This window comes from Mobula birostris, chromosome 2, assembly GCF_030028105.1.
Source record: "Mobula birostris isolate sMobBir1 chromosome 2, sMobBir1.hap1, whole genome shotgun sequence".
NCBI lineage: Eukaryota > Metazoa > Chordata > Chondrichthyes > Myliobatiformes > Myliobatidae > Mobula > Mobula birostris.
The window spans coordinates 134,455,926-134,482,319 of NC_092371.1; the positions used below are offsets into that span (position 1 = coordinate 134,455,926).

General features: G+C 43.1%; 1 protein-coding gene across 1 annotated transcript in view; it reads right to left on the minus strand.

Annotated features, from left to right (window-relative positions):
* LOC140210924 (dynein axonemal heavy chain 8-like) overlaps window positions 1-26,394 on the minus strand; it is a 504,855-nt gene that overhangs the window by 118,387 nt on the left and 360,074 nt on the right. Inside the window, exons 65-69 of the mRNA XM_072280194.1 lie at window positions 18,277-18,444; window positions 11,366-11,581; window positions 8,126-8,263; window positions 6,954-7,081; window positions 3,819-3,990 (exon numbers count right to left, since the gene is read on the minus strand). Of these exons, the coding sequence (XP_072136295.1) occupies window positions 3,819-3,990; window positions 6,954-7,081; window positions 8,126-8,263; window positions 11,366-11,581; window positions 18,277-18,444 (822 nt within the window). The remainder of the gene's footprint in view (window positions 1-3,818; window positions 3,991-6,953; window positions 7,082-8,125; window positions 8,264-11,365; window positions 11,582-18,276; window positions 18,445-26,394) is intronic.

The window sequence follows — 26,394 nt, forward strand, 5'->3', positions numbered from 1 at the left end:
CTGACATATTGATACAATCATGAAGGAGGCATGCCAGAAGATCTGCTTCATTGGGAGCCTGAGGATGAATGGCATGTCACCAAAGACCCTTGTAACTTTCTATTCCTTGGACTGTGGAGGATTCTGACTGGCTGCACCACAGCCTGGTACGGAGACTCCAATGCACAGGATTGCAAGAGAGTCAGGGAGTTGTAGACTCAGACAGCATCATCGTGGACACAACCTTCCCCAACAGGGTGCCACACATGAGGCTGCTTTACAAGTTAAGAGCCCATGGTATTAAAGGAAATATAGTAGCATGGATAAAGCAGTGGCTGGTTGGAAGGAGGTGAAGAATGGGAATAAAGGGAACCTTTTCCGATTGGCTGCTGGTGACTTCTGAGGTTCCACAGGGGTCTGTGTTGGGACTGCTTCTTTTTACATTATATGAGGGGTGATTGATAAGTTCATGGCCTAAGGTAGAAGGAGTCAATTTTAGAAAACCTAGCACGTTTATTTTTCAACATAGTCTCCTCCTACATTTACACACTTAGTCCAGCAGTCGTGGAGCATACGGATATTGGACCTCCAGAAAGTGCCCACAGCAGGGGTAATTGATAAGTTCGTGGCCTAAAGTAGAAGGAGATGAGTTATTAACTTCAAACTTTCTGCGTAATCACTCAAAGAGTTGAACTGGATGTGCATGTAATGAGAGCTGTATAACTCATCTCCTTCTATCTTGGGCCATTAACTTATCAATCACCCTTGCTGTGGGCACTTTCTGGAAGTCCTAGATCCATATGCTCCACGACCATTGGACTAAGTGTGTAAATGTAGGAGGGGACTATGTTGAAAAATAAATGTGCTAGGTTTTCTAAAATTGACTCCTACCTTAGGCCACAAAGTTATCAATGTCAATGACTTGGATAACAGAATTGATGGCTTTGTGGCAAAGTTTGCAGACAATATGAAGATCGGTAGAGGGGCAGGTAGTTTTGAGGAAGTAGAGATGCTACAGAAGGACTTGGACAGATAAGGAGAATGGGCAAAAAAGTGGCAGCTGGAATAGTGTCAGGATATGTATGGTCATGCTGGTAGAAGAAATAACAGGATAAACTGGTTTCAAAATGGAGAGAAAATTCAAAAATCTGAGGTACAAAGGATCTTGGGAGTACTCGTGCAAAATTCCCTAAAGGTTAATTTGCAGGTTGAGTCAATGGTGAGAAAGGAAAATACAATGTTAGCATTCATTTCAAAGGAACTAGAATATACAAGCAAGGATGTAATGTTGAGGCTTTATAAAGCACTGGTGAGGCCTCATTTGAAGTATTGTGAGCAGTTTTGGGCTCCTTATCTAAGAAAGGATGTGCTGACATTGGAAAGGATTCAGAGAAGGTTCACAAAAATTATTCTGGGAATGAAAAGCTTGTAATATAAAGAATGCTTGATTGCTGGGGGCCTCTACTCACTGGAATTCAGAAGAATGAGCAGTGACCTTTTGAAACCTATTGAATGTTGACTGGCTGTGGAATGGATGTGGAGAGGATGTTTCCCATGGTGGGGGAGTTTATGACCAGAGGACAGAAGGAAGTAGCTGTGGAGATTGCAGAGGCATTAGCAATGACCTTTCAAAAGTCAATAGATTCCGGAGGAATGGAAGATTGCAAATGTCACTCCGCTATTTAAGAAAGGGGCAAGAAAGCAAAAGGTAGATTATAGACCTGTTAGCTTGACATTGGTGGTTGGGAAGTTGTTGAAGTCGATTGTCAAGGATGAGGTTACGGAGTACCTGGAGGCATATGACAAGATAGACAGAACTCAGCATGGTTTCCTTAAAGAAAAATCCTGCCTGACAAACCTATTGCAATTTTTTGTGGAAATTACAAGTAGGCTAGAGAAGGGAGATGCAGCGGATGTTGGGTATTTGGATTTTCAGAAGGCCTTTGACAAGGTGCTGCACATGAGGCTGCTAAACAAGATAAGAGCCCATGGAATTATGGGAAAGTTACATACGTGGATAGAGCGTTGGCTGATTGGCAGGAAACAGAGAGTGGCAACCATTCTGGTTGGCTGCCGGTTACCAGTGGTGTTCCACAGGGGTCCGTGTTGGGGCCGCTTCTTTTTACATTGTACATCAACGATTTGGATTATGGAATAGATGGCTTTGTGGCTAAGTTTGCTGATGATACAAAGTTAGGTGGAGGGGCCAGTAGTGCTGAGGAAACGGAGAGTCTGCAGAGAGACTTGGATAGGTTGGGAGAATGGGCAAAGAAGTGGCAAATGAAGTACAATGTTGGAAAGTGTATGGTTATGTACTTTGGCAGAAGAAATAAATGGGCAGACTATTATTTAAATGGGGAGAGAATTCAAAGTCCTGAGATGCAACGGGACTTGGGAGTCCTCGTGCAGGATACCCTTAAGGTTAACCATAGGTTCAGTCGGTGATGAAGAAGGCGAATGCAATGTTGGCATTCATTTCTAGAGGAATAGAGTATGGGAGCAGGGATGTGATGTTGAGGCTCTATAAGGCACTGGTAAGACCTCACTTGGAGTACTGTGTGCAGTTTTAGGCTCCTTATTTAAGAAAGGATGTGCTGACATTGGATAGGGTTCAGAGAAGATTCACTAGAATGATTCCGGGAATGGAAGGGTTAATATATGAGGAATGTTTGACCGCTCTTGGACTGTTCTCCTTGCAGTTTAGAAGAATGAGGAGGGACCTCATAGAAACATTTCAAATGTTGAAAGGCATGGACAGAGTGGATGTGGCAAAATTGTTTCCCAGGGTAGGGGAGTCTAGTACAAGAGGGCATGACTTAGAGATTAAAGGGCGCCCTTTCAGAACAGAGATGTGAAGAAATTTTTTTAGCCACAGGGTGGTGAATCTGTGGAATTTGTTGCCACCGGTGGCAGTGGAGGTCAAGTCATTGGGTGTACTTAAGGCAGAGGTTGATGGATATTTGATTGGTCAGAGTATGAAGGGGTACAAGCAGAAGGCAGGAGAGGGAAAATCGATCAGCCATGATGAAATGGCAGAGCAGACTCGATGGGCTGAATGGCCTAATTCTGCTCCTATGTCTTATGGTCTTATTTCCTCCTTCTCATTATTACTCACACTCAACAATGCAGGAACAGCTTCTTCCCTCTGCCATCAGTTGCTGAACAGTCCACGAACTCTACCTCATTATACTTTTTGTACTATTCATTCATTTTATAACTTATCGAAAATTTTATATCTTTGTGCAGCACCACTGCTGCAAAACAACAAACCTCACTTCTTATAAACAGAGATAACGAACCTGATCCTCATTTTCACCCTTGGATCCCACTTTAATTTGTATACTAATCAGCCCAACAACATTTTCATACAAAATGAAATTGTATGAATTTCATTTTCACCTATATATAAACAACAGAGGAACACCACTGGTCCCAGTCTTCCATCAGAAAATCAGCTCTCTGTCACTACCCTCTGACTCTTTAATGGCCAAACCAAGTTTGAATTCAATGTACCAAGTCTCCATGTATCCCATGTGCCTTGATCTTCTGGACTGGCCTACCACGAGACACCTGGTCTTAAACCTGACTGAAGTCTGCATGTGTGTCACCAGAACTAGGAAATGACTATGTTCTTGGGAAAAGAGAAAATGTTTTAAATAATGGTAATGAATTAAGACAATGGCTGAAATGATCAATGTAGGTGAAGAAGCATGTTACCAATGAAGCGATGTTTTAAACAGAAATAGTGCCTAGATGTACATCATGTTTATTTTGTTCCATTAGGAAATGACTAAAATAGAAATTTAATAGACACAGACAAAAATCTAAGTCTAGCTCACCGTAGGCTGATCCACCAGGAAGTTTATCAGGTTTATACCATCTGTGTATGGAATCCTCCTTTGCCGTAGTTCTGCTTCCCAGATTACTTTGGTCAGTATATCTCTGAAAGTTTGATTGAAGGGACCACTATATGAGAGGAAACCAGTTGCCAATAGGACATCACCCACTAATCTGTTTGTAGATACAATATATGAAACAAAAATGAACAGTCAACAACCAAACACAGAAAGCAAAAGCATTGAAGTGAACGTACCAGATCTCAGCTGCAGGTAAATCTCACACTTCCTCTCTGACAAAAGGCAGTATGTGAGTCTAGACAAGCACCTTTCCACATCCCATTCAGTCAGCACTAGAGCACCACTGGGATGTGTTCTCTCCTTTCTCCTATTTTCTCTATACACCAGGAACTGCTTCTCGAGTGATCGTCAGTTAAACTGATAAAGACTGTGAATGATACCACTATCAATGGACTAATCTCTAGAGGTGGTGAATCCAAGTTCCACCAGGAAGCAAACAAACTAATGACTTGGTGCAATCATAACAACTTGGAGCTGAAAACTGTGGCAATGCATATCAACTTCAGAAGAAATGTGTAGCACTGTTTCAGCATTCAGGTTCCTGGTTATCATTGTATCACAGGGCCTCATGTGGGAGAACCATTATCTCGTTCATTAACAAAAGATTCAGCATTGGACGTACTTCTTGCAGCAGTTGGTAAAATTCCCTCTTCCCCAGAACACACTGGTGCAATTCTACACTGCCATCACAGAGAGCATCCTCACATCAGCCATTACTGTCTGGTTTGGAGCAATATCTTCTCACAAAAAATGACAGCAAACTATCAGGACAGCAGAAAAGGTCACTGTCTGCAGTTTACCATCACTGTAGGACCATACGTGTCCAGGACAAAGAACTGGGTAGGAAAAATTACAGTGGACACTACCTACCCTGAAAACTGTGTTTCCCAAAAGTTCCCTTTAAGAAAGCGCTATAGGGCTATTAAAACCAAAACAATATTCCGTCTTAAAAGCTTCTTCCCCAGGCATTTAACCTGATCAACCATTCTGATTATATCTCCCACCTCTCTCTGTCTATTACCTTAGTCATTCAAATACACTCCCACTTTTTATTATGCTGTTTACATTTAAGTACATGCTGGTATTTATGTTTCATGTACATTTTATTCCACATCAATACTTCTAACTTTATTTTTATATAATTCTTTATTCTGTATAATTCTTGAATGTTGTCATTTTTTCTGTTTGTAGTACCACAACAATTTACTAATACATGTAAATATATATAGTGAATAAAATTGATGCCTGTTTCCTGAAAAAAAACATTTTAGCTGTCCCCATTGTCATGGTAAACTTTGGTTATATTCGTGAGCCTGTTGCATTGTCTGGCCTATTAGATGAAATGATGGAGGTGTCAAGAAGAGGGGCAGTTCATTTCTAACCATGCAGGGAGCCAAACAGAGTCAGAAAAACATCATGTTCTGGACAAATTCAGCCATGTGAGTTGTATTCCCCATTTACACCCTTTCCACTCATTCTCTCCTGCATGCCCATTAACTGCCCCAATTTTCTACCAAGCAACCTCTCTATTTGTTATTTACAGCAGCCAATTCATCAACTAGCACCTCTGAGATGAAAGCAGCGCATCCAGAGAAAACCTACATGGAGAACATATACAGCAAATGCCACACAGACATCCCAAGTGCCGTGTTCATACCAAGATACCTGTACTATCTACTGTGCCACACTTACAATGGGCATTCCGAATCTCACTGCCATCAGTACCTCTAAACTGCAGCAGGTAATGGACCAGGTTTCAGATATTATGGCTGATTGTCCACTCTGGTGCTTAGTTCTAGTGATTGCTTTAGCCTTAAAAATATCTAACTCATTCTAGAATAAAATTAGCAATTTCGCCTCAGCTCCTTTCTGTGCTGGAAAAGAAACTTGTTCTTTCTCGATTTTAAATAGTTTACCCTGTATCTTGAAGCTGTGGATCCTGGTTTTGGACTCTTAACTGTCAGGAACATCTTCCCTGCATCTAGTCTATAAGACCATAGATATATGAGCAGAATTAAGCCACTTAGCCCATCAGGTCTGCTCTGCTATTCAAATGTGGCTGACTTATTATCTCTCTTAACCCCCCTTTTCCTGCCTTTTCCCCATAACCTTTGGTGACTGTACTAATCAAAAAGCTATCAACCTCTGTTTTAAATATTAATGACGCGTTTATGCCTTCATCTACTTTAACATCCTTTCTACTTGCATGACCACTTTTGGAGAGCTATGGACTTGGACCTCAAAATCACTGGACATCATTGCTGCTAAGGATCCAGCCGTTAACTGTATACACCCCCCCCCCCCCAACATCTGACCTCCCAAGGTGCAATACCTCACACTCACTTGGTTTAAACTTCATCTTCCATTTTCCCACCCATATATGAAACTTGATGATCTGTATTCTGCTGTATCCTTTGACAGACCTTTTGCACAGTGCACAGCTCCACCAATCTTTGCGTTGACCATAAACTTACTAACCCATTCACCTACATTTCCATCCAAGTCATTTGTATATATCACAAACAAAAGAGGACCCAGCATCAATCCACATGGAATACCACTGGGTATGGACCTAGAGCTAAAATATCATACATCCACCTTCTCTGAGCAAGTTAGTTCTAAATCACAATGGATCCCATGTATGTTAATCTTCTGGATTAGCCTAGCATGTGGGACCATGTGAAATTGCTTACTGAGATTCATGCAAGCAACATCCGCTGCCTGACTCTCATCATCTTTGTGACCTCCTCTAAAATCTTAATAAGTTTGTAACTATATTACAATCAATATCCCATTGATCAGTAAAAATTCTGTGCAGAGGACATGAGGGATTAATGTCTACTCTATCTATTCCTTATGAGAGGGTGCTAATTTTAATTTGATTATGTAGTATCACTAGCCCACAGACCTCTAAAAGGAAACTGTATGGCTAAGTGAAACAGACAATGATAGTGTTGGGTATTTAGCAATACATTTAGCCACAATTTGTACTTTGGGCAACAAACTTAAATCAAGACCCAAAATTTCAAATCATTGAAGTTAATGCCCATTTCTTGCCTGACAATTTGTGCTTTAAACTCCTTGCATTGATCAGTCCATCTGATTTTCTCCCCACTCAGACCATCTATCAGAGCTGATGCAGCATCCATTTTTCTTTTGCAGTTTTCTGCATCTTCTAACAGATCCTAAAAGTATAAAAAGCTCATTCAGTCATGATTACTGAGCCACCACCGAGAGAACTTCTGCCAAATTTCAAAATCTTACAACTGTAAGAATGTGTTCTCATATATTATTATATATGAAAAATGTTTTCTTTGCCTTTTTAACATTTTGCCTATCACAATAACTTCCTATAATCCTACAACTCTTTGTGATATTTGCTCCTCTCTATTTCTAACTCCTTGAGTATTCCTGATTTCCTTCCCTGTATTCTGATGCTCTAGCCTTCAATTGGATAAGCCCTCTCTGGAATCTCCTACCTAAATTTTTCCATCTCTCTCCTCCAACAAGACTTTGGAATACAACCCTAATACATCTTACATGATCAGGTGCCAGATTTTGTATGGGAACACCGCTATAAAGTACCTTGAAATAATCTACAGTAGGTGCTATATGAATGCAATTGACAAATTGGATAACAACTGGTTTAAATAAAGACACTGATTCCCTAAGGTTAGCTACTTGATGGGACATGTTCCATATCTGCAAATAGACTCCTGATAAATTTGTGGAATTAAATTCATAAAGACTTCCTTATATTCTATAATCTCTGCCATATGAGCTGGTAATAAAGAATTGAATAACTATCTGCATGAAAAGTATTCCTATAATTTTTCCCTTTCTTCTTTCTCATGATTTTGTAGTTTGAGATTTAAAAAAATTATTAACCAATCTTGTACTGTTTTAAAATGTTTTCAATATTAAGAACATTTGACTTCTTTGTACTTATTTTCTGTTTCCCACACCCATTGACAGCATTAGCTGATACTGGAGACAGAAATAATTTAGTACTTCACACAAATACTCACACTATGTTTAATCTAGTCTCTGAGTTTATCAGCTAGTATACAAACTTCTCAGTGGGATTGGAAAGATGTGCTGGTGGTGGGGGTTTGTGGTAGCAGGGTTCAAACTACAACCCTAATCCTGAACATGACTTGTGAAAAACAGATTTGTTACCTAGTCAGGTATCAGATAAACACTGAAAAATATCTAAGATTCTGACTCACCATTTTCTCTTTCATGGCAGCATCAAACTTGGCCTGCACCTTGTCCAGCTCGGCTTGTTTCTCATCTAGCTGAGCCTGGGCAATTCCTAACTGCTTCATGGCCCCTTGGAGTCGATTTTCCTGTACTGCCAAATTATCCTAAAAACATGTGTTGAACAAAAAGCTAATTACTTCTGTTGTACAATAAGATTCTTCCAGCATTTCCCCCACTTGGAGACAAGAAAGAAATAAAAGGGAAACAATAAACAAGGTGAGCTAATATGCCTGATACAGACCATGAAATCAAGTTACCTAAAGTTGTAGAACAAGGACTGAATTTCACCTGAAGTTAAAGAATACAGAGTACCTTAAGTTTACGTGGTATATCGCTCCCTTCTTCTCTTTGATAAGGTTTAGACCAAAACCCACACACTTTTCTCTACAGTTTTACAGTATCTATGTTTTCATCATCTAACTGCTCACTCATTGATCAGATAACCTTGTTGCTACCTTATCTGAATGGTCATCTCAGTTTCAGCCGATCAGACATACACCTGCCTCACGTTTTCTGCAGCTAAGTAAGCTTTTTTGGTTCCCTTTTCAGTTCTGACAGTTCTTCAGTTCAGCTTACCTTCAACATTGTTTCTCTTCCTACAGATGCAGCTTGACCTGCTGAGTATTTCCAGCATTTTCTGGTTTTATTTTAGATTTCCAGCATCTGCATTTTCTTTAAACTTTCGCTATTATTGGAAGCATTTGCCCTAGTTAGTCAATTAAATTTCCCACTAGAACTTTCACTGTTCTGGTAGAATTTCCTCTGTCCTTTAGCATTATCATGGAAAAGGATAGAATCAGAGAGGACAGGAAATTTTTTAATTGGGGAAGGGCAAATTAAGACTATAACTTGCGGGTGTGAATTGGGATGATGTTTTTGCAGGGAAATGTACTATGGACATGTGGTTGATGTTTAGAGATTCTCGCAGGATGTTAGGGATAAATTTGTCCCGGTGAGGAAGATAAAGAATGGTAGGGTGAAAGAACCATGGGTGACAAGTGAGGTGGAAAATCTAGTCAGGTGGAAGAAGACAGCATACATGAGGTTTAGGAAGCAAGGATCAGATGGGTCTATTGAGGAATATAGGGAAGCAAGAAAGGAGCTTAAGAAGGGGCTGAGAAGAGCAAGAAAGGGGCATGAGAAGGCCATGGCAAGCAGGGTAAAGGAAAACCCCAAGGTATTCTTCAATTACGTGAAGAACAAAAGGATGACAGGAGTGAAGGTAGGACCGATTAGAGATAAAGGTGGGAAGATCTGCCTGCAGGCTGTGGAAGTGAGCGAGGTCCTCAATGAATACTTCTCTTCGGTATTCACCAATGAGAGAGAACTTGATGATGGTGAGGACAATATGAGTGAGGATGATCTTCTGGAGCATGTTGATATTAAGGGAGAGGAGATGTTGGAGTTGTTAAAATACATTAGGACGGATAAGTCCCCGCGGCCTGACGGAATATTCCCCAGGCTGCTCCATGAAGCGAGGGAAGAGATTGCTGAGCCTCTGGCTAGGATCTTTATGTCCTCATTGTCCACGGGCATGGTACCGGAGGAATGGAGGGAGGCGAATGTTGTCCCCTTGTTCAAAAAAGGTAGTAGGGATAGTCTGGGTAATTAGAGACCAGTGAGCCTTATGTCTGTGGTGGGAAAGCTGTTGGAAAAGATTCTTAGAGATAGGATCTATAGGCATTTAAAGAATCATGGTCTGATCAGGAACAGTCAGCATGGCCTTGTGAAGGGCAGATCATGTCTACAAGCCTGATAGAGTTCTTTGAGGAGGTGACCAGGCATATAGATGAGGGTAGTGCAGTGGATGTGATCTATATGGATTTTAGTAAGGCATTTGACAAGGTTCCACACGGTAGGCTTATTCAGAAAGTCAGAAGGCATGGGATCCAGGGAAGTTTGGCCAGGTGGATTCAGAATTGGCTTGCCCGCAGAAGGCACAGGGTGGTGGTGGAGGGAGTACATTCAGATTGGAGGATTGTGACTAGTGGTGTCCCACAAGGATCTGTTCTGGGACCTCTACTTTTCGTGATTTTTATTAATGACCTGGATGTGCGGTTAGAGGGGTGAGTTGGCAAGTTTGCAGACGACACAAAGGTTGGTGGTGTTGTAGATAGTGTAGAGGATTGTCGAAGATTGCAGAGAGACATTGATAGGATGCAGAAGTGGGCTGAGAAGTGGCAGGTGGAGTTCAACCCGGACAAATGTGAGGTGGTACACTTTGGAAAGACAAACTCCAAGGCAGAGTACAAAGTAAATGGCAGGATACTTGGTAGTGCGGAGGAGCAGAAGGATCTGGGGATACACGTCCACAGATCCCTGCAAGTTTCCTCACAGGTAGATAGGGTAGTTAAGAAAGCTTATGGGGTGTTAGCTTTCATAAGTCGAGGGATAGAGTTTAAGAGTCGCGATGTAATGATGCAGCTCTATAAAACTCTGGTTAGGCCACAATTGGAGTACTGTGTCCAGTTTTGGTCGCCTCACTATGGGAAAGATGTGGAAGCATTGGAAAGGGTACAGAGGAGATTTACCAGGATGCTGCCTGGTTTAGAGAGTATGCATTATGAGCAGAGATTAAGGGAGCTGGGGCTATACTCTTTGGATAGAAGGAGGATGAGAGGAGACATGATAGAGGTGTACAAGATAATACAAGGAACAGATAGAGTGGATAGCCAGCGCCTCTTCCTCACTGCTCAATACAAGAGGACATGGCTTTAAGGTAAGGGGTGGGAAGTTCAAGGGGGATATTAGAGGAAGGTTTTTCACTCAGAGAGTGGTTGGTGCGTAGAATGCACAGCCTGAGTCAGTGGTGGAGGCAGATACACTCATGAAGTTGAAGAGACTACTAGACAGGTATATGGAGGAATTTAAGGTGGGGGGTTATATGGGAGGCAGGGTTTGAGGGGTGGCACAACATTGTGGGCCGAAGGGCCTGTAATGTGCTGTATTGTTCTATGTTCTATGTTCTGTGTCAACTGAGAAATACATGGTCCTTGACCAACTGGGTGTTTTCATCATTTTTTTGTTTTTATCCAAGAATCGCATTAAGAAAGAAAAACATTAATGTATTCACTTAAACTCCAAATATTAATGTTTCCAAATAGCATGGTCAGTAATGCAAAAAGCTAACTATATAGAACACACACTGCCAGTGAAATTACTCAAATAAATATATAAATATTCATGTTCTTCGGATTCAGAATTACCTTTAGAGGCAGCACTTCTTTGTTGATGGCAAAAAAGGCAGCCATAGCCTGAGTCCAGGACAACAAACCAGCAACATTTCCGCAAACTTTCTTTGCATTTTCAAATGTATAATCCTCCATAATGAAATACGGCTGGAGCAGTTCCACTGTTTCATCATTGATGGTGTCCTTTGGGAACTGCTGCAGGGCTTGTAGGAATCCAGTGCCACTCAACAGCTGAAAATGGACAAAATGACAAAAAAAATCCTTGTAATGATACACATCAACTCTGGTAGAAATGCATAATTTGTGAACAACTCTATTACCTTGGTTATTTCTTCAGTGGTTTGATCGGGGCATGACTGCGCAAGTGCGTGGACGTCAGTCCGTGAGAACAGCGAGAAGAGTTTAAAGGGAAATGGTTATTTCTTCAGCGGTTTGATCGGGGCACGACTACGCAAGCGCATGGACGTCAGCCAGTGAGAACAGCAAGAAGAGTTTAAAACCAAGAAGAGTTTAAAAGGAGACAGTTATTTCTTCAGTGGTTTAATCGGGGCACAACTGCGCAACTGCATGGACGTCAGCCAGTGGGAACAGTAAGAAGTGTTTAAAAGGAGACAGTTTTATAGAGCAGGCACTAGAGTAGAGGGAGACAGAGTAGGAAGGCTTTGGCTCAACGGGGCTTGGGAATGAACGAGTTGAGATGAGGTAGGTTGCCTGAGTAGAATACAGACAGGAAGTATGTGTGTGAGGCCAGTGTTCTGTGTTTGGTGTCAGATGTGGGAAGTCTGGGAGATTCCCAGCCTCCCGGACGACCACATCTGTGCCATGGGGGGGGGGGGGTCAAGTTGCAGCTCCTTAGAGACCACGTTAGGGAACTGGAGCTGCATCTCAATGACCTTCGTCTGATCAGGGACAGTGAGGGGGTGATAGAGATGAGCTTTAGGCAGGTAGTCACACCGGGGCCTGGGGAGACAGATAAGTGGGTAACAGTCAGGAGAGGAAAGGGCAGGAGTCAGAGGCTAGAGAGTGCCCCTGTCACTGTACCCCTTGACAATAAGTACTCCTGCTTGAGTACTGTTGGGGGGCGGGGGATGGTCTACCTGGGGGAAGCAACAGTGGTTGTGCCTCTGGCACAGAGTCCGGCCCTGTGGCTCAGAAGGCTAGGGAATGGAAGAGGACTGCAGCAGTGATAAGGGACTCTATAGTTAGGGGTCAAACAGGTGATTCTGTGGACATAGGAAAGAAGCACGGATGGTAGTTTGCCTCCCAGGTGCCAGGGTCCGGGATGTTTTTGATCGGGTCCACGATATCCTGAAGTGGGAAGGAGAACAGCCAGAGGTTGTGGTACATTATTGGTATCAATGACATAGGTAGGAAAAGGGAGGAGGTCCTGAAAGCAGACTACAGGGAGTTAGGAAGGAAGTTGAGAAGCAGGACCATAAAGGTAGTCATCTTGGGATTACTGCCTGTGCCACGTGACAGTGAGTATAGGAATAGAGTGAGGTGGAGGATAAATGCGTGGCTGAGGGATTGGGGCAGGGAGCAGGAATTCAGATCTCTGGATCGTCGGGGCCTCTTTTGGGGCAGGTGTGACCTGTACAAAAAGTACGGGTTGCACTTGAATCTGAAGGGGACCAACATCCTGGCAGGGAGGTTTGCTAAGGCTGTTGGGGAGAGTTTAAACTAGGATTGCTGGGGGTTGGGAACCAAACTGAAGAGACAGAGGAAGAGACGGTTGGTTCACCAATAGAGAAAGCTTGGATACAGTGCAAGAGGGAGGATAGGCAGATGATAGAGAAGAGACGCGCTCAGACCGCTGGTTTCAGATGTGTCTATTTTAATGCAAGGAGTAGTATGAACAAAGCGGATGAGCTTCAAGTGTGGATCAGTACTTGAAGCTATGATTACAGAGACTTGGATGGTTCAGGAGCAGGAATGGTTACTTCGAGTGCCAGGTTTTAGATGTTTCAGAAAGGACAGGGAGGGAGGCAAAAGAGGTGGGAGCATGGCACTGCTGATCAGAGACAGTGTCACGGCTGCAAAAAGGAGGAAGACATGGAGGGATTATCTATGGAGTCTCTGTGGATGGAAGTTAGGAACAAGAAGAGGTCAATAACTCTACTGGGTGTTTTTTATAGACCACCCAATAGTAACAGGGACATCGAGGAGCAGATAGGGAGACAGATTCTGGAAAGGTGTAATAATAACAGGGTAGTCATGCTGGGAGATTTTAATTTCCCAAATATTGATTGGCATCTCCCTAGAGTGAGGTCTTTAGATGGGGTGGAGTTTGTTAGGTGTGTTCAAGAAGATTTCTTGACACAATATATAGATAAGCCTACAAGAGGAGAGGCTGTACTTGATCTGATATTGGGAAATGAACCTGGTCAGGTGTCAGATCTCTCAGTGGGAGAGCATGTTGGAGATAGTGATCACAATTATATTCTCCTTTACCATAGCATTGGAGAGGGATAGGAACAGACAAGTTAGGAAATAGTTTAATTGGAGTAAGGGGAAATATGAGGCTACCGGGCAGGAACTTAGAAGCATAAATTGGGAAGAGATGTTCTCAGGGAAATGTACGGAAAAAATGTGGCAAATGTTCAGAAGATATTTGCTTGGAGTTCTGCATAGGTATGTTCCAATGAGACAGGGAAAGGATAGTAGGATACCGGAACTGTGGTGTACAAAGGCTGTTGTAAATCTAGTCAAGAAGAAAAGAAGAGCTTATGAAATGTTCAAAAAACTAGGTAATGATAGAAATCTAGAAGATTATAAGGCTAGAAGAAAGGAGCTCAAGAAAGAAATTAGGAGAGCCAGAAGGAGCCATGAGAAGGCCTTGGCGAACGGGATTAAGGAAAACCCCAAGGCATTCTACAAGTATGTTGTAGAGGATAAGATGTGAGAGAATAGGACCAATCAAGTGTGACAATGGAAAAGTGTGTATGGAACTGGAAGAGATAGCAGAGGTACTTAATGAGTACTTTGCTTCAGTATTCACTATGGAAAAGGATCTTGGCAATTGTAGGGAAGACTTACAGCAGACTGAAAAGCTTGAGCATGTAGATATTTAGAAAGAGGATGTACTGGAGCTCTTGGAAAGCATCAGGTTGGATAGGTCACCGGGACCGGACGAGATGTACCCCAGAGATGTACTGTGGGAGGCGAGGGAGAAGATTGCTGAGCCCCTGGCGATGATCTTTGCATCATCAATGAGGATGGGAGAGGTTCCAGAGGATTGGAGGGTTGCGGATGTTGCTCATTTATTCAAGAAAAGGAGTAGAGATAGCACAAGAAATTAAAGACCAGTGAGTCTTACTTCAATGGTTGGTAAGTTGATGGAGAAGATCCTGACAGGTAGGACTTATGAACATTTAGAGAAGCATAATATGATTAGGAATAGTCAGCGTGGCTTTGTCAAAGGCAGGTCGTGCCTTATGAGCCTGATTGAATTTTCTGAGGATGTGACTAAACACGTTGATGAAGGTAGAGCAGTAGATGCAGTGTATATGGATTTCAGCAAGGCATTTGACAAGGTACCCCATGCAAGGCTTATTGAGAAAGTAAGGAGGCATGGGATCCAAGGGGACATTACTTTGTGGATCCACAACTGGCTTGCCCACAGAAGGCAAAGACTGTTGTAGACGGGTCATACTCTGCATGGAGGTTGGTCACCAGTGGTGTGCCTCAGGGATCTGTTCTGGGACCCCTGCTCTTTGTGATTTTTATAAATGACCTGGATGAAGAAGTGGAGGGATGGGTTAGTAAATTTGCTGATGACACAAAGGTTGAGGGTGTTGTGGATAGTGTGGAGGGCTGTCAGAGGTTACAGTGGAACTTTGATAGGATGCAAAACTAGGCTGAGAAGTGGCAGATGGAATTCAACCCAGATAAGTGTGAGTTGGTTCATTTTGGTAGGTCAAATATGATTGCAGAATATAGTATTAATGGTAAGACTCTTGGCAGTGTGGAGGATCAGAGGGATCTTGGGGTCCGAGTCCACAGGACACTCAAAGCTGCTGCACAGGTTGACTCTGTGGTTAAGAAAGCATACGGTGCATTGGCCTTCATCAAGCATGGAATTGAGTTTAGGAGCTGAGGGGTAATGTTACAGCTATATAAGACCCTGGTCAGACCCCACTTGGAGTATTGTACTCAGTTCCGGTCACCTCACTATAGGAAGGATGTGGAAACCATAGAAAGAGTGCAGAGGAGAATTACAAGGATGTTGCCTCAATTGGAGAGCATGCCTTATACAAACATAGAAAACCTACAGCACAATACAGGCCCCTTGACCCACAAAGCTGTGCCAAACATGTCCCTACCTTAGAAATTACTAGGCTTACCTATAGCCCTCTATTTTTCTAAGCTCCATGTACCTATCCAAAAGTCTCTTAAAAGACCTTATCGTATCCACCTCCACCACCGTTGCCGTCAGTCCATTCCACGTACTCACCACTCTCTGAGTAAAAAAAACATACCTCTGACACCTCCTCTGTACCTACTCCCAGCACCTTAAACCTGTGCCCTCTTGTGGCAACTATTTCAGCCCTGGGAAAAAGCCTCTGACTATCCACACGATCAATGCCTCTCATCATCTTATACACCTCTATCAGGTCACCTCTCATCCTCTGTCACTCCAAGGAGAAAAGGCCGAGATCATTCAACCTATTCTCATAAGGCATGCTCCCCAATCCAGGCAACATCCTTGTAAATCTCCTCTGCGCCCTTTCTATGGCTTCCACATCCTTCCTGTAGTGAGGCGACCACAACTGAGCACAGTACTCCAAGTGGGGTCTGACCAGGGTCCAATATAGCCTTATGAAAAAAGGTTGAGTGAACTTGGCCTTTTCTCCTTGGAGCGATGGAGGATGAGAGATGACCTGACAGAAGTGCATAAGATGATGAGAGGCATTGATCGTGTGGATAGTCAGAGGCTTTTTCCCAGGGCTGGATTTGCTGGCACGAGAGGGCACATTTTTAAGGTGCTTGGAAGTAGGTACAGAGGAGATGTCAGGGTTTAAGTTTTTTTACGCAGAGAGTGGTGAGTGCGTGGAATGGGCTGCCGGCGTTGGTGATGGAGATGGATACGCAAGGGTCTTTTAAGAGACTCCTGGACGGGTACACGGAGCTCAGAAAAATAGTGAGCTATGGGTAACCCTAAATAATTTCTAAGGTAAGAACATGTTCGGCACAGCTTTGTGGGCTGAAAGGCCTGTATTGTGCTGTAGGTTTACTATGCTTCTATGTTTTTTTATATAGTTGCTGAGACTGAATGTCTTAAGTTATGAGATAGATAGGCTGCGACTGTTTTTGTTGGATCAAAGGAGGCTGAGGAGTGACCTCATAGAGGTTTATAAAATCATGACTGACAAAGATAGAGTGGATGCTCAGAGTCTTTCTCCCGGGGTAGGGGAGCTTAAATCTAGAGGGCAGAGATTTAAGGTGTGAGGGGGAAATATTTAAAGAGGATCTGAGAGGCAAGTCATTCCACACAGAGAGTGATGCGTACAGGATATGCCAAAGAAGAAAGTAGAAGCAAATTCAAATACTACATTTCAAAGATACTTGGACGAGTATATGGATAGAAAAGGTTTAGAGGAATATAGGCCAAAGAATGTCTTAGGTAGGCACCTTGGTCAACATTGACAAATTCTGGAAGAGTCCTTTTCCGAGCTGTACAAGCTGATGATTCTATAATCTCACTGTTAAGAGTTATTTTCTAAGCAGCAACATTATATTTGTTGGGAGGAACTTTTCCTATTTGGATTTGCTGGATTGGTTAGTCAATCTGGTTTTATTTTCATTGCATTTAAATGTGGCAGATGGATACAACAGTGGCTTGTTCTGCTTACTCTGAGTTGGTTCAGATATAGATCAGACCCTCAAGGTATTACCGAATGTAATTAAATATAGCAGTTTTTTTCTTATTATTTAATTAATTGGATTGAAATTCTCCAGCTACTCTGATGGGATTTGAACTCACACCTTCAAATCATTTTATCGTAGACTCATAAAAACACCTACTAAAACAAGGTCAATTTCCTCATTGTTCCAGTACCAATCAAAAAAAATGCTGCCCCATGTTACACCAACTTTCATCAAATATTCAGGTATTTGGATCATGAATTGAAATGGATCACTATTTAAGCACTATTTTATTGTTTGACAGCTTAGTTCTGTCTATTTATGATACTCCCCCTGACCTTTCCTTGCAGCAGCTACTACTGAAACCTATTGTTATCTCTAGACTTAATACCTCACTGTTCTCCTGAAAAGTCTAACATCTTCCACCCTACTTGAGGTTAAGTTCTGCATTCAGTTGCTTGAAGTTGGCGACTGAAGTTGTAGTACAAAAGCTGGCTTCTTTTATAAAACTTTGACAAGCTGACAAATATTGTGAAATATTGCCGGACTGCTGCAAAAACAGGACACGCTTTTGGAGAACAAATTTTGAGTTTACTGATGGGACTCAATGGTCCATTCTTTCCTAAGGCAAGGAAGAGAACTTTGCCTTGTCATTGTATTTAGGAAGCCTCCAATCTACACATACACACAAATCTGTATACCAATACATATACATCCATATACTTATTCAAAATTAAACACGTAATGATGGGGTAATATTCTTAAATGATAATCTTCCAAGCCTTGGGTAGTCTATTTCAGTAATTTATAAAACATATTAAAATATATCTTGACAATGCTAAATTTCATGAAAATGCACTTGTTGGCCAGGAATCCCTCTAATTTTTGGTAAGGGTCAATGTGTGTTGGTATGAAACCTGTCCATTCTTAACATCTCACTGGCAAGATGAGGTCACTTAAGAAAGAATTCTTAATGAAATCATTTTCAGAAATAGTCAGATAACATTCAGTACTTAAAATCAGCCTTAAAATCATTATAGCATTTGAAGAGATTGAGTCACCTTCAAAGACTCTCCCCAGGAAGGCTTGACACAGGGCCTCTCTGGATCCATGGTAACCATATCCATTTTCTTTTGGAAGAGAACCAGAACACAGTCGAGAATCCTCATTATCAGGTGAGGTGGCTTGGCTAATTTACGCACAGTGGCAATGTCAGCAGGCTTAATAGTCTGGGAAGAAAAATAAAATACCCTAAAATGTTATCTACAATGAATATGGGCAATTTTTCATTACATTATTGAACAAGAATTTGCACAATCTTGCTTCTTGTCAAATTTTATCTCACAGTCTGTTTGAAAGGAATATTTGGTTTAGCATGATGGCTGCTCAGTGCAGTGTTGCCCAAGCTACCTCCCACGGGAGTTCTGACAGTGATATGGACAGCAATCTGCATCCCACTTTAGCTGGACATGAGGCCTACACTCATGAATTATACCCCATGGTCAAAGGCCTTGAAACAGGATATCCTGAGGCCCTCTTCATCATTGCCAGTGACTTCAACCAGGCCAACTTCAAGAGTGTGTTACCAAAATACTACCAGTAAGTCTTCTGCCCCACTAAGGGCCCAAACACCCTTGACTACAATTACACATCAGAGATACCTGTCAGGACCCCCCCCCCCCCACATCCCCTCTCATCCTCCCTCGACCACACTTTGGTAAATCCAGCCATTTGGCCAACTCCTTCTCCCGGCATGCCAACTGAATCAGAAACGTGCAGATCCAGTACAGAAAATCATGTAGTACTCTCTGATGAAACAATTGAGTTTCTAAGTGACTATTTCAATTTGGTAGATTGCTCCATGTTCAAAGACTTGAAAGCCAGCCTAAGTGAGTATGTACCTAGCATTCTGGACCATTATCAACAAGAGTGTTGAGGACTATATATCAAAGAGGACAATCCAGGTGATCCCTACCAGAAACCACAGGTGAACCAGGAGATCCACTTCCTAATGAAGTATAAGACTGTGGCATTCAAATCAGGTAATCTTGACCTTTACAATAAATCAAGATACAACCTCCATAAAGCTAACAGGGATGCCAGAATACAGTCCCAACTCTGGCAGGGATTAAGTGCTATTAAGGCCTACAAAACTAAGTCAGGCAGCAATGTCAACAACAGTGTATCCCTTCCCAATTAGCTTAAAGTAATCTATGCACAGGAGGGGATTGAAATGTTACTACCAATGCACCTCATCCACAACCACCATTGAGGACCTAAGGTCAGTCTTCCGGAGAGTGACACTGTGGAAAGCATCTGCCCAGATGATACCCCTGGCCATATCCTTAGATCCTGTGAAAATCAGTGGATAGAGGCATTTACAGACATTTTTACCCTCTTCCTGTTTCAATTTCAGGTTCCCTCCTGTTTTAAGAAGATCAATATCAGTCTGGTACCCAAGAAAATAAGGTAACATGCTTTAACGACGACTGCCCCATGGTTTGATATCCATCATTCTAAAATGCTTCTCAAGGCTGGTCATGACCTGCATTAGCTCCAGAAAAACTCGACTCATTGCAATTCCACTACCACTGAAGCAGGTCTATGGCAGATACCATCTTTCTGGCCCTATACTCATTCTGGAGTGTCAGAACTATGAAGACACCTGTTTTAAACTATTGTTTATTGATTACATCTCCACCTTCAAACTATAATTCAAAGCAAATTCACCTCCAGACTCCTAAATCTGGTACTCAACAACTCTTTGCAGCTGCATCCTTGACTTCCTGACCAGCAGACACAATCTATAAAGGAAGGCTGCAACTTCCCTGCCACGAGTACTCTCAGCACTGGCCCACCACATGTTGCATCCTCAGCCCTCTGCTCTAAATCTCTATACACTCACGACTGTATGGCCAGATTCTGCTCTAACTCCATTTATAAGGTTGCAGATGATACCACCATAGCAGGCCGTATCTCAAAAATCGATGAGCCAGGGTACGGGAAGTAGAAAATGAGCTTAATAAAGTGATGACATGACAGCAACCTTTCCCTCAATGTCGGCAAAACAAAAGAACTGGTCACTGACTTTAGAAAGGGGAGGGGTGGCACAGCAATGAGTCGAGAGGGTTGAGACCATCAGCAGCAGCTTGTCCTGATCCAACCACATTGACGCAATGGCAAAGAAACCTCACTAGTGCCCCAACTTCCACAGGAGGCTAAAGAAACTTGGCTTTTCCCATTTGACCCCCACCAATTTTCATCAATGCACCAGAGCAAAAAAAAATCATCTCAGCTTGGTATGATAACTGCTCTGCCCATAAACACAAGAAACTTCAGAGAGTTGTGCACACAGCTCAGCACATCATAGAAAACCAACTTTCTCCCCATGGACTCTTGGCTATACTTCTTGCTGCCTCAGTAAAGCAGGCAACATATTCAAAGTCTCCCCCCGCCCCAAACTTTTTCTCTTCTCTCCTTTCCCATCGGGCAGAAGATAGAAAGCCTGAAGGCACATACCACCAGGCTCAAGGACACCTTCTATCCCATTGCTAGAAGATTACTGAGTGGTTCCCAGTATGAAAAAAATGGACTCTTGACCCTAATTGACCTCACTATGACCTGCACCTTATTGTCTAGCTGCAGTACTCTTCTCTACACCTCTTAAAACTGTATTCTGCACTCTGTTATTGTTTTTCTTTGTACTAATGTTGTAATGAAAAGGTCTGTATGAACAGCATTCAAAACAATTTTTCCACTGTCCATGTGACAATAATAATCCAAATTTCAAAGTACAAGGTACATTTATTTTCAAGATATGTATACAGTATACAACCTTGAGATTTGTCTTCTTGCAGGCAGCTACAAAACAAAGAAACACCATAGAACTCATTTAAAGAAAAACCCCACACAACAAGACTATCAAACATGCAAAAATAACAACAAATCATGCAAACAAATAACACACAGAATATTACACATTGGACTGCAGTATACCCAAAAGTGAGTTCACAGCTACGAGATGCTGAGGCGCGTAAAGCCCATCCAGGAGCCAACGGCCACTGCCACAGTCACTGAGTCAGTCAGTTCAGCATTATGTCGATGGTCACAGTCACTGAGTCAGTCAGTTCCGCGTTGTGTCGATGGCCACAGTCACTAAGTCAGTCAGTTCAGCATTGTGTCAATGGTCACAGTCACTGAGTCAGTCAGTTCAGCATTGTGTCGATGGCCACAGTCACTGAGACAGTCAGTTCGGCATTGTGTCAATGGTCACAAGCACCATCCATCATCCAGGACCCCCATGATGCTGTCTTCTCACTGCTGCCATCAGTCGGGCAGTGCAGCGCGGCAGATTTAAAAGGGCAGAAATACTGCTGCGGGTTTGATTCGAAGAAGGAAGTCTGAGAGTTGGAGTGGGAGTGCCGAGAAAGACATCTTTGAAATTTTCGTTGTTTTTTTTTTCTCCAACGACGTTCAGAGAGGCGGGACTGCGCAGGCGTGTGATGTCGGGCAGTGCAGCGCGGCAGATTTAAAAGGGACAGAGCCTCATACAGCGGGCAGCGGAGTGAGCCGGGAGCAGAGTGAAGGCTTAAGGGCTTCGGCTCAACGAGCTTAGGTGGAAACAGGCGAGGCGAGGAAGGTTTGGCATTCATTTTCTGTTGTTATTTGAGGAGAGGGGCAGTATGAGTGTGAGGGCAGTTTGTTGTTCTCGGTGTCGGACGTGGGAGGCCCTGGAGTCTCCAAGCCTCCCGGACGTCTACATCTGCGCCAAGTGCATCGAGATGCAGCTCCTAAGGGACCGCGTTACGGAACTGGAGCTGCAGCTCGATGACCTTCGTCTGGTCAGGGAGGGTGAGGAGTTGATAGAGAGGAGTTGCAGGCAGGTGGTCACACCGGGGCCACGGGAGGCAGACAAGTGGGTCACGGTTAGGAAGGGGAAGGGGAAGAGTCAGGTAATAGAGAATACCCCGGTGGCAGTGCCCCTTAACAATAGGTACTCCTGTTTGAGTACTGTTGGGGGGGACAGCTTACCCGGGGGAAGCGACAGTGGCCGTGCCTCCGGCACAGAGTCTGGCCCTGTAGCTCAGAAGGGTAGGGCAAGGAAGAGGAGGGCAGTTGTGATAGGGGACTCAATCGTAAGGGGGTCAGATAGGCGATTCTGTGGACGCAGTCTAGAGACCCGGATGGTAGTTTGCCTCCCTGGTGCCAGGGTCCGGGATATTTCTGATCGTGTTCAAGATATCCTGAAGTGGGAGGGTGAGGAGCCAGAAGTCGTGGTACATATAGGTACCAATGACATAGGTAGGAAAAGGGATGAGGTCCTGAAAGGAGAATATAGGGAGCTAGGAAGGGAGTTGAGAAAAAGGACCGCAAAGGTAGTAATCTCGGGATTACTGCCTGTGCCACGCGACAGTGAGAGTAGGAATGCGATGAGGTGGAGGATAAATGCGTGGTTGAGGGATTGGAGCGGGGGCAGGGATTCAAGTTTTTGGATCATTGGGACCTCTTTTGGCGCAGGCGTGACCTGTACAAAAAGGACGGGTTACACTTGAATCCTAGGGGGGCCAATATCCTGGCAGGGAGATTAGCGAGGGCTACTGAGGTGACTTTAAACTAGAATGGTTGGGGGGTGGGAATCAAATTAAAGAGGCTAGGCGAGAGGAGGTTAGTTCACAACAGGGGGATGGGAACGAGAGCAGAGAGACAGAGGGGTGTAAAGTGAGGGTAGAAGCAAAAAGTACTAAGGAGAAAAGTAAAAGTGGCAAGCCGACAAATCCAGGGCAAGCATTAAAAAGGGCCACTTTTCAACATAATTGTATAAGGGCTAAGAGAGTTGTAAAAGAGTGCCTGAAGGCTTTGTGTGTCAATGCAAGGAGCATTCGTAATAAGGTGGATGAATTGAAAGTGCAGATTGTTATTAATGATTATGACATAGTTGGGATCACAGAGACATGGCTCCAGGGTGACCAAGGATGGGAGCTCAGCGTTCAGGGATATTCAATATTCAGGAGGGATAGACATGAAAGAAAAGGAGGTGGGGTGGCGTTGCTGGTTAAAGAGGAGATTAACGCAATAGAAAGGAAGGACATAAGCCGGGAAGATGTGGAATCGATATGGGTAGAACAGCGTAACACTAAGGGGCAGAAAACGCTGGTGGGAGTTGTGTACAGGCCACCTAACAGTAGTAGTGAGGTCGGAGATGGTATTAAACAGGAAATTAGAAATGTGTGCAATAAAGGAACAGCAGTTATAATGGGTGACTTCAATCTACATGTAGATTGGGTGAACCAAATTAGTAAAGGTGCTGAGGAAGAGGATTTCTTGGAATGTATGCGGGATGGTTTTTTGAACCAACATGTCGAGGAACCAACTAGAGAGCAGGCTATTCTGGACTGGGTTTTGAGCAATGAGGAAGGGTTAATAAGCAATCTTGTCGTGAGAGGCCCCTTGAGTAAGAGTGACCATAATATGGTGGAATTCTTCATTAAGATGGAGAGTGACATAGTTAATTCAGAAACAAAGGATCTGAACTTAAAGAGGGGTAACTTTGAAGGTATGAGACGTGAATTAGCTAAGATAGACTGGCAAATGACACTTAAAGGATTGACGGTGGATATGCAATGGCAAGCATTTAAAGATCTCATGAAGGAACTACAACAGTTGTTCATCCCGGTTTGGCAAAAGAATAAATCAAGGAAGGTAGTGCACCCGTGGCTGACAAGAGAAATTAGGGATAGTATCAATTCCAAAGAAGAAGCATACAAATTAGCCAGAAAAAGTGGCTCACCTGAGGACTGGGAGAAATTCAGAGTTCAGCAGAGGAGGACAAAGGGCTTAATTAGGAAGGGGAAAAAGGATTATGAGAGAAAACTGGCAGGGAACATAAAAACGGACTGTAAAAGCTTTTATAGATATGTAAAAAGGAAAAGACTGGTAAAGACAAATGTAGGTCCCCTACAGACAGAAACAGGTGAATTGATTATGGGGAGCAAGGATATGGCAGACCAATTGAATAATTACTTTGGTTCTGTCTTCACTAAGGAGGACATAAGTAATCTTCCAGAAATAGTAGGGGACAGGGGGTCCAGTGAGATGGAGGAACTGAGCGAAATACGTGTTAGTAGGGAAGTGGTGTTAGGTAAATTGAAGGGATTGAAGGCAAATAAATCCCCAGGGCCAGATGGTCTGCATCCCAGAGTGCTTAAGGAAGTAGCCCAAGAAATAGTGGATGCATTAGTGATAATTTTTCAAAACTCATTAGATTCTGGACTAGTTCCTGAGGATTGGAGGGTGGCTAATGTAACCCCACTTTTTAAAAAAGGAGGGAGAGAGAAACTGGGGAATTATAGACCGGTTAGCCTAACGTCAGTGGTGGGGAAACTGCTGGAGTCAGTTATCAAAGATGTGATAACAGCACATTTGGAAAGTGGTGAAATCATCGGACAAAGTCAGCATGGATTTGTCAAAGGAAAATCATGTCTGACGAATCTCATAGAATTTTTTGAGGATGTAACTAGTAGAGTGGATAGGGGAGAACCAGTGGATGTGGTATATTTGGATTTTCAAAAGGCTTTTGACAAGGTCCCACACAGGAGATTAGTGTGCAAACTTAAAGCACACGGTATTGGGGGTAAGGTATTGGTGTGGGTGGAGAGTTGGTTAGCAGACAGGAAGCAAAGAGTGGGAATAAGCGGGACCTTTTCAGAATGGCAGGCAGTGACTAGTGGGGTACCGCAAGGCTCAGTGCTGGGACCCCAGTTGTTTACAATATATATTAATGACTTGGATGAGGGAATTAAATGCAGCATCTCCAAGTTTGCGAATGACACGAAGCTGGGTGGCAGTGTTAGCTGTGAGGGGGATGCTAAGAGGATGCAGAGTGACTTGGATAGGTTGGGTGAGTGGGCAAATTTATGGCAGATGCAATTTAATGTGGATAAGTGTGAAGTTATCCACTTTGGTGGCAAAAATAGGAAAACAGATTATTATCTGAATGGTGGCCATTAGGAAAAGGGGAGGTGCAACGAGACCTGGGTGTCATTATACACCAGTCATTGAAAGTGGGCATACAGGTACAGCAGGTGGTGAAAAAGGCGAATGGTATGCTGGCATTTATAGCAAGAGGATTCGAGTACAGGAGCAGGGAGGTACTACTGCAGTTGTACAAGGCCTTGGTGAGACCACACCTGGAGTATTGTGTGCAGTTTTGGTCCCCTAATCTGAGGAAAGACATCCTTGCCATAGAGGGAGTACAAAGAAGGTTCACCAGACTGATTCCTGGGATGGCAGGACTTTCATATGAAGAAAGACTGGATGAACTGGGCTTGTACTCGTTGGAATTTAGAAGATTGAGGGGGGATCTGATTGAAACATATAAAATCCTAAAGGGATTGGGCAGGCTAGATGCAGGAAGATTGTTCCCGATGTTGGGGAAGTCCAGAACGAGGGGTCACAGTTTGAGGATAAAGGGGAAGCCTTTTAGAACCGAGATTAGGAAAAACTTCTTCACACAGAGAGTGGTGAATCTGTGGGATTCTCTGCCACAGGAAACAGTTGAGGCCAGTTCATTGGCTATATTTAAGAGGGAGTTAGATATGGCCCTTGTGGCTACGGGGATCAGGGGGTATGGAGGGAAGGCTGGGGCAGGGTTCTGAGTTGGATGATCAGCCATGATCATAATAAATGGCGGTGCAGGCTCGAAGGGCCGAATGGCCTACTCCTGCACCTATTTTCTATGTTTCTATGTTTCTATCAGGAAGGAGGTACAGGAGCCTCAGGACCCACACCATCTGGCTCAGGAACAGTTATTTCCCCTCAACCATCAGGCTCAAAGGGGAATTGGACTGGACTCACCTTCAAGGACTCTTCATCTCATGTTCCTCATAATTATTGCTTATTTGTTTGTTTATTTATTCATTTATTAATTCTTATTATTTTTCCCTCTATGTTTTTGTATTTGCACGGTTTGTTACTTTTTGTTGCACATTGGTTGTTGTCCGCCCTGTTGGGTATGGTCTTTCATTGATTCTATCGTGTCTCTTGTATTTACTGTCATTGCCCACAAGAAAAGAAATCTCAGGGTTGTATATGGTGACATATATGTACTGTGATAAAAAAAAACTTTGAACTGTAAAGACTATCACCCAATGATTCATAAAACCTTCTTCCCTTCTGCCATC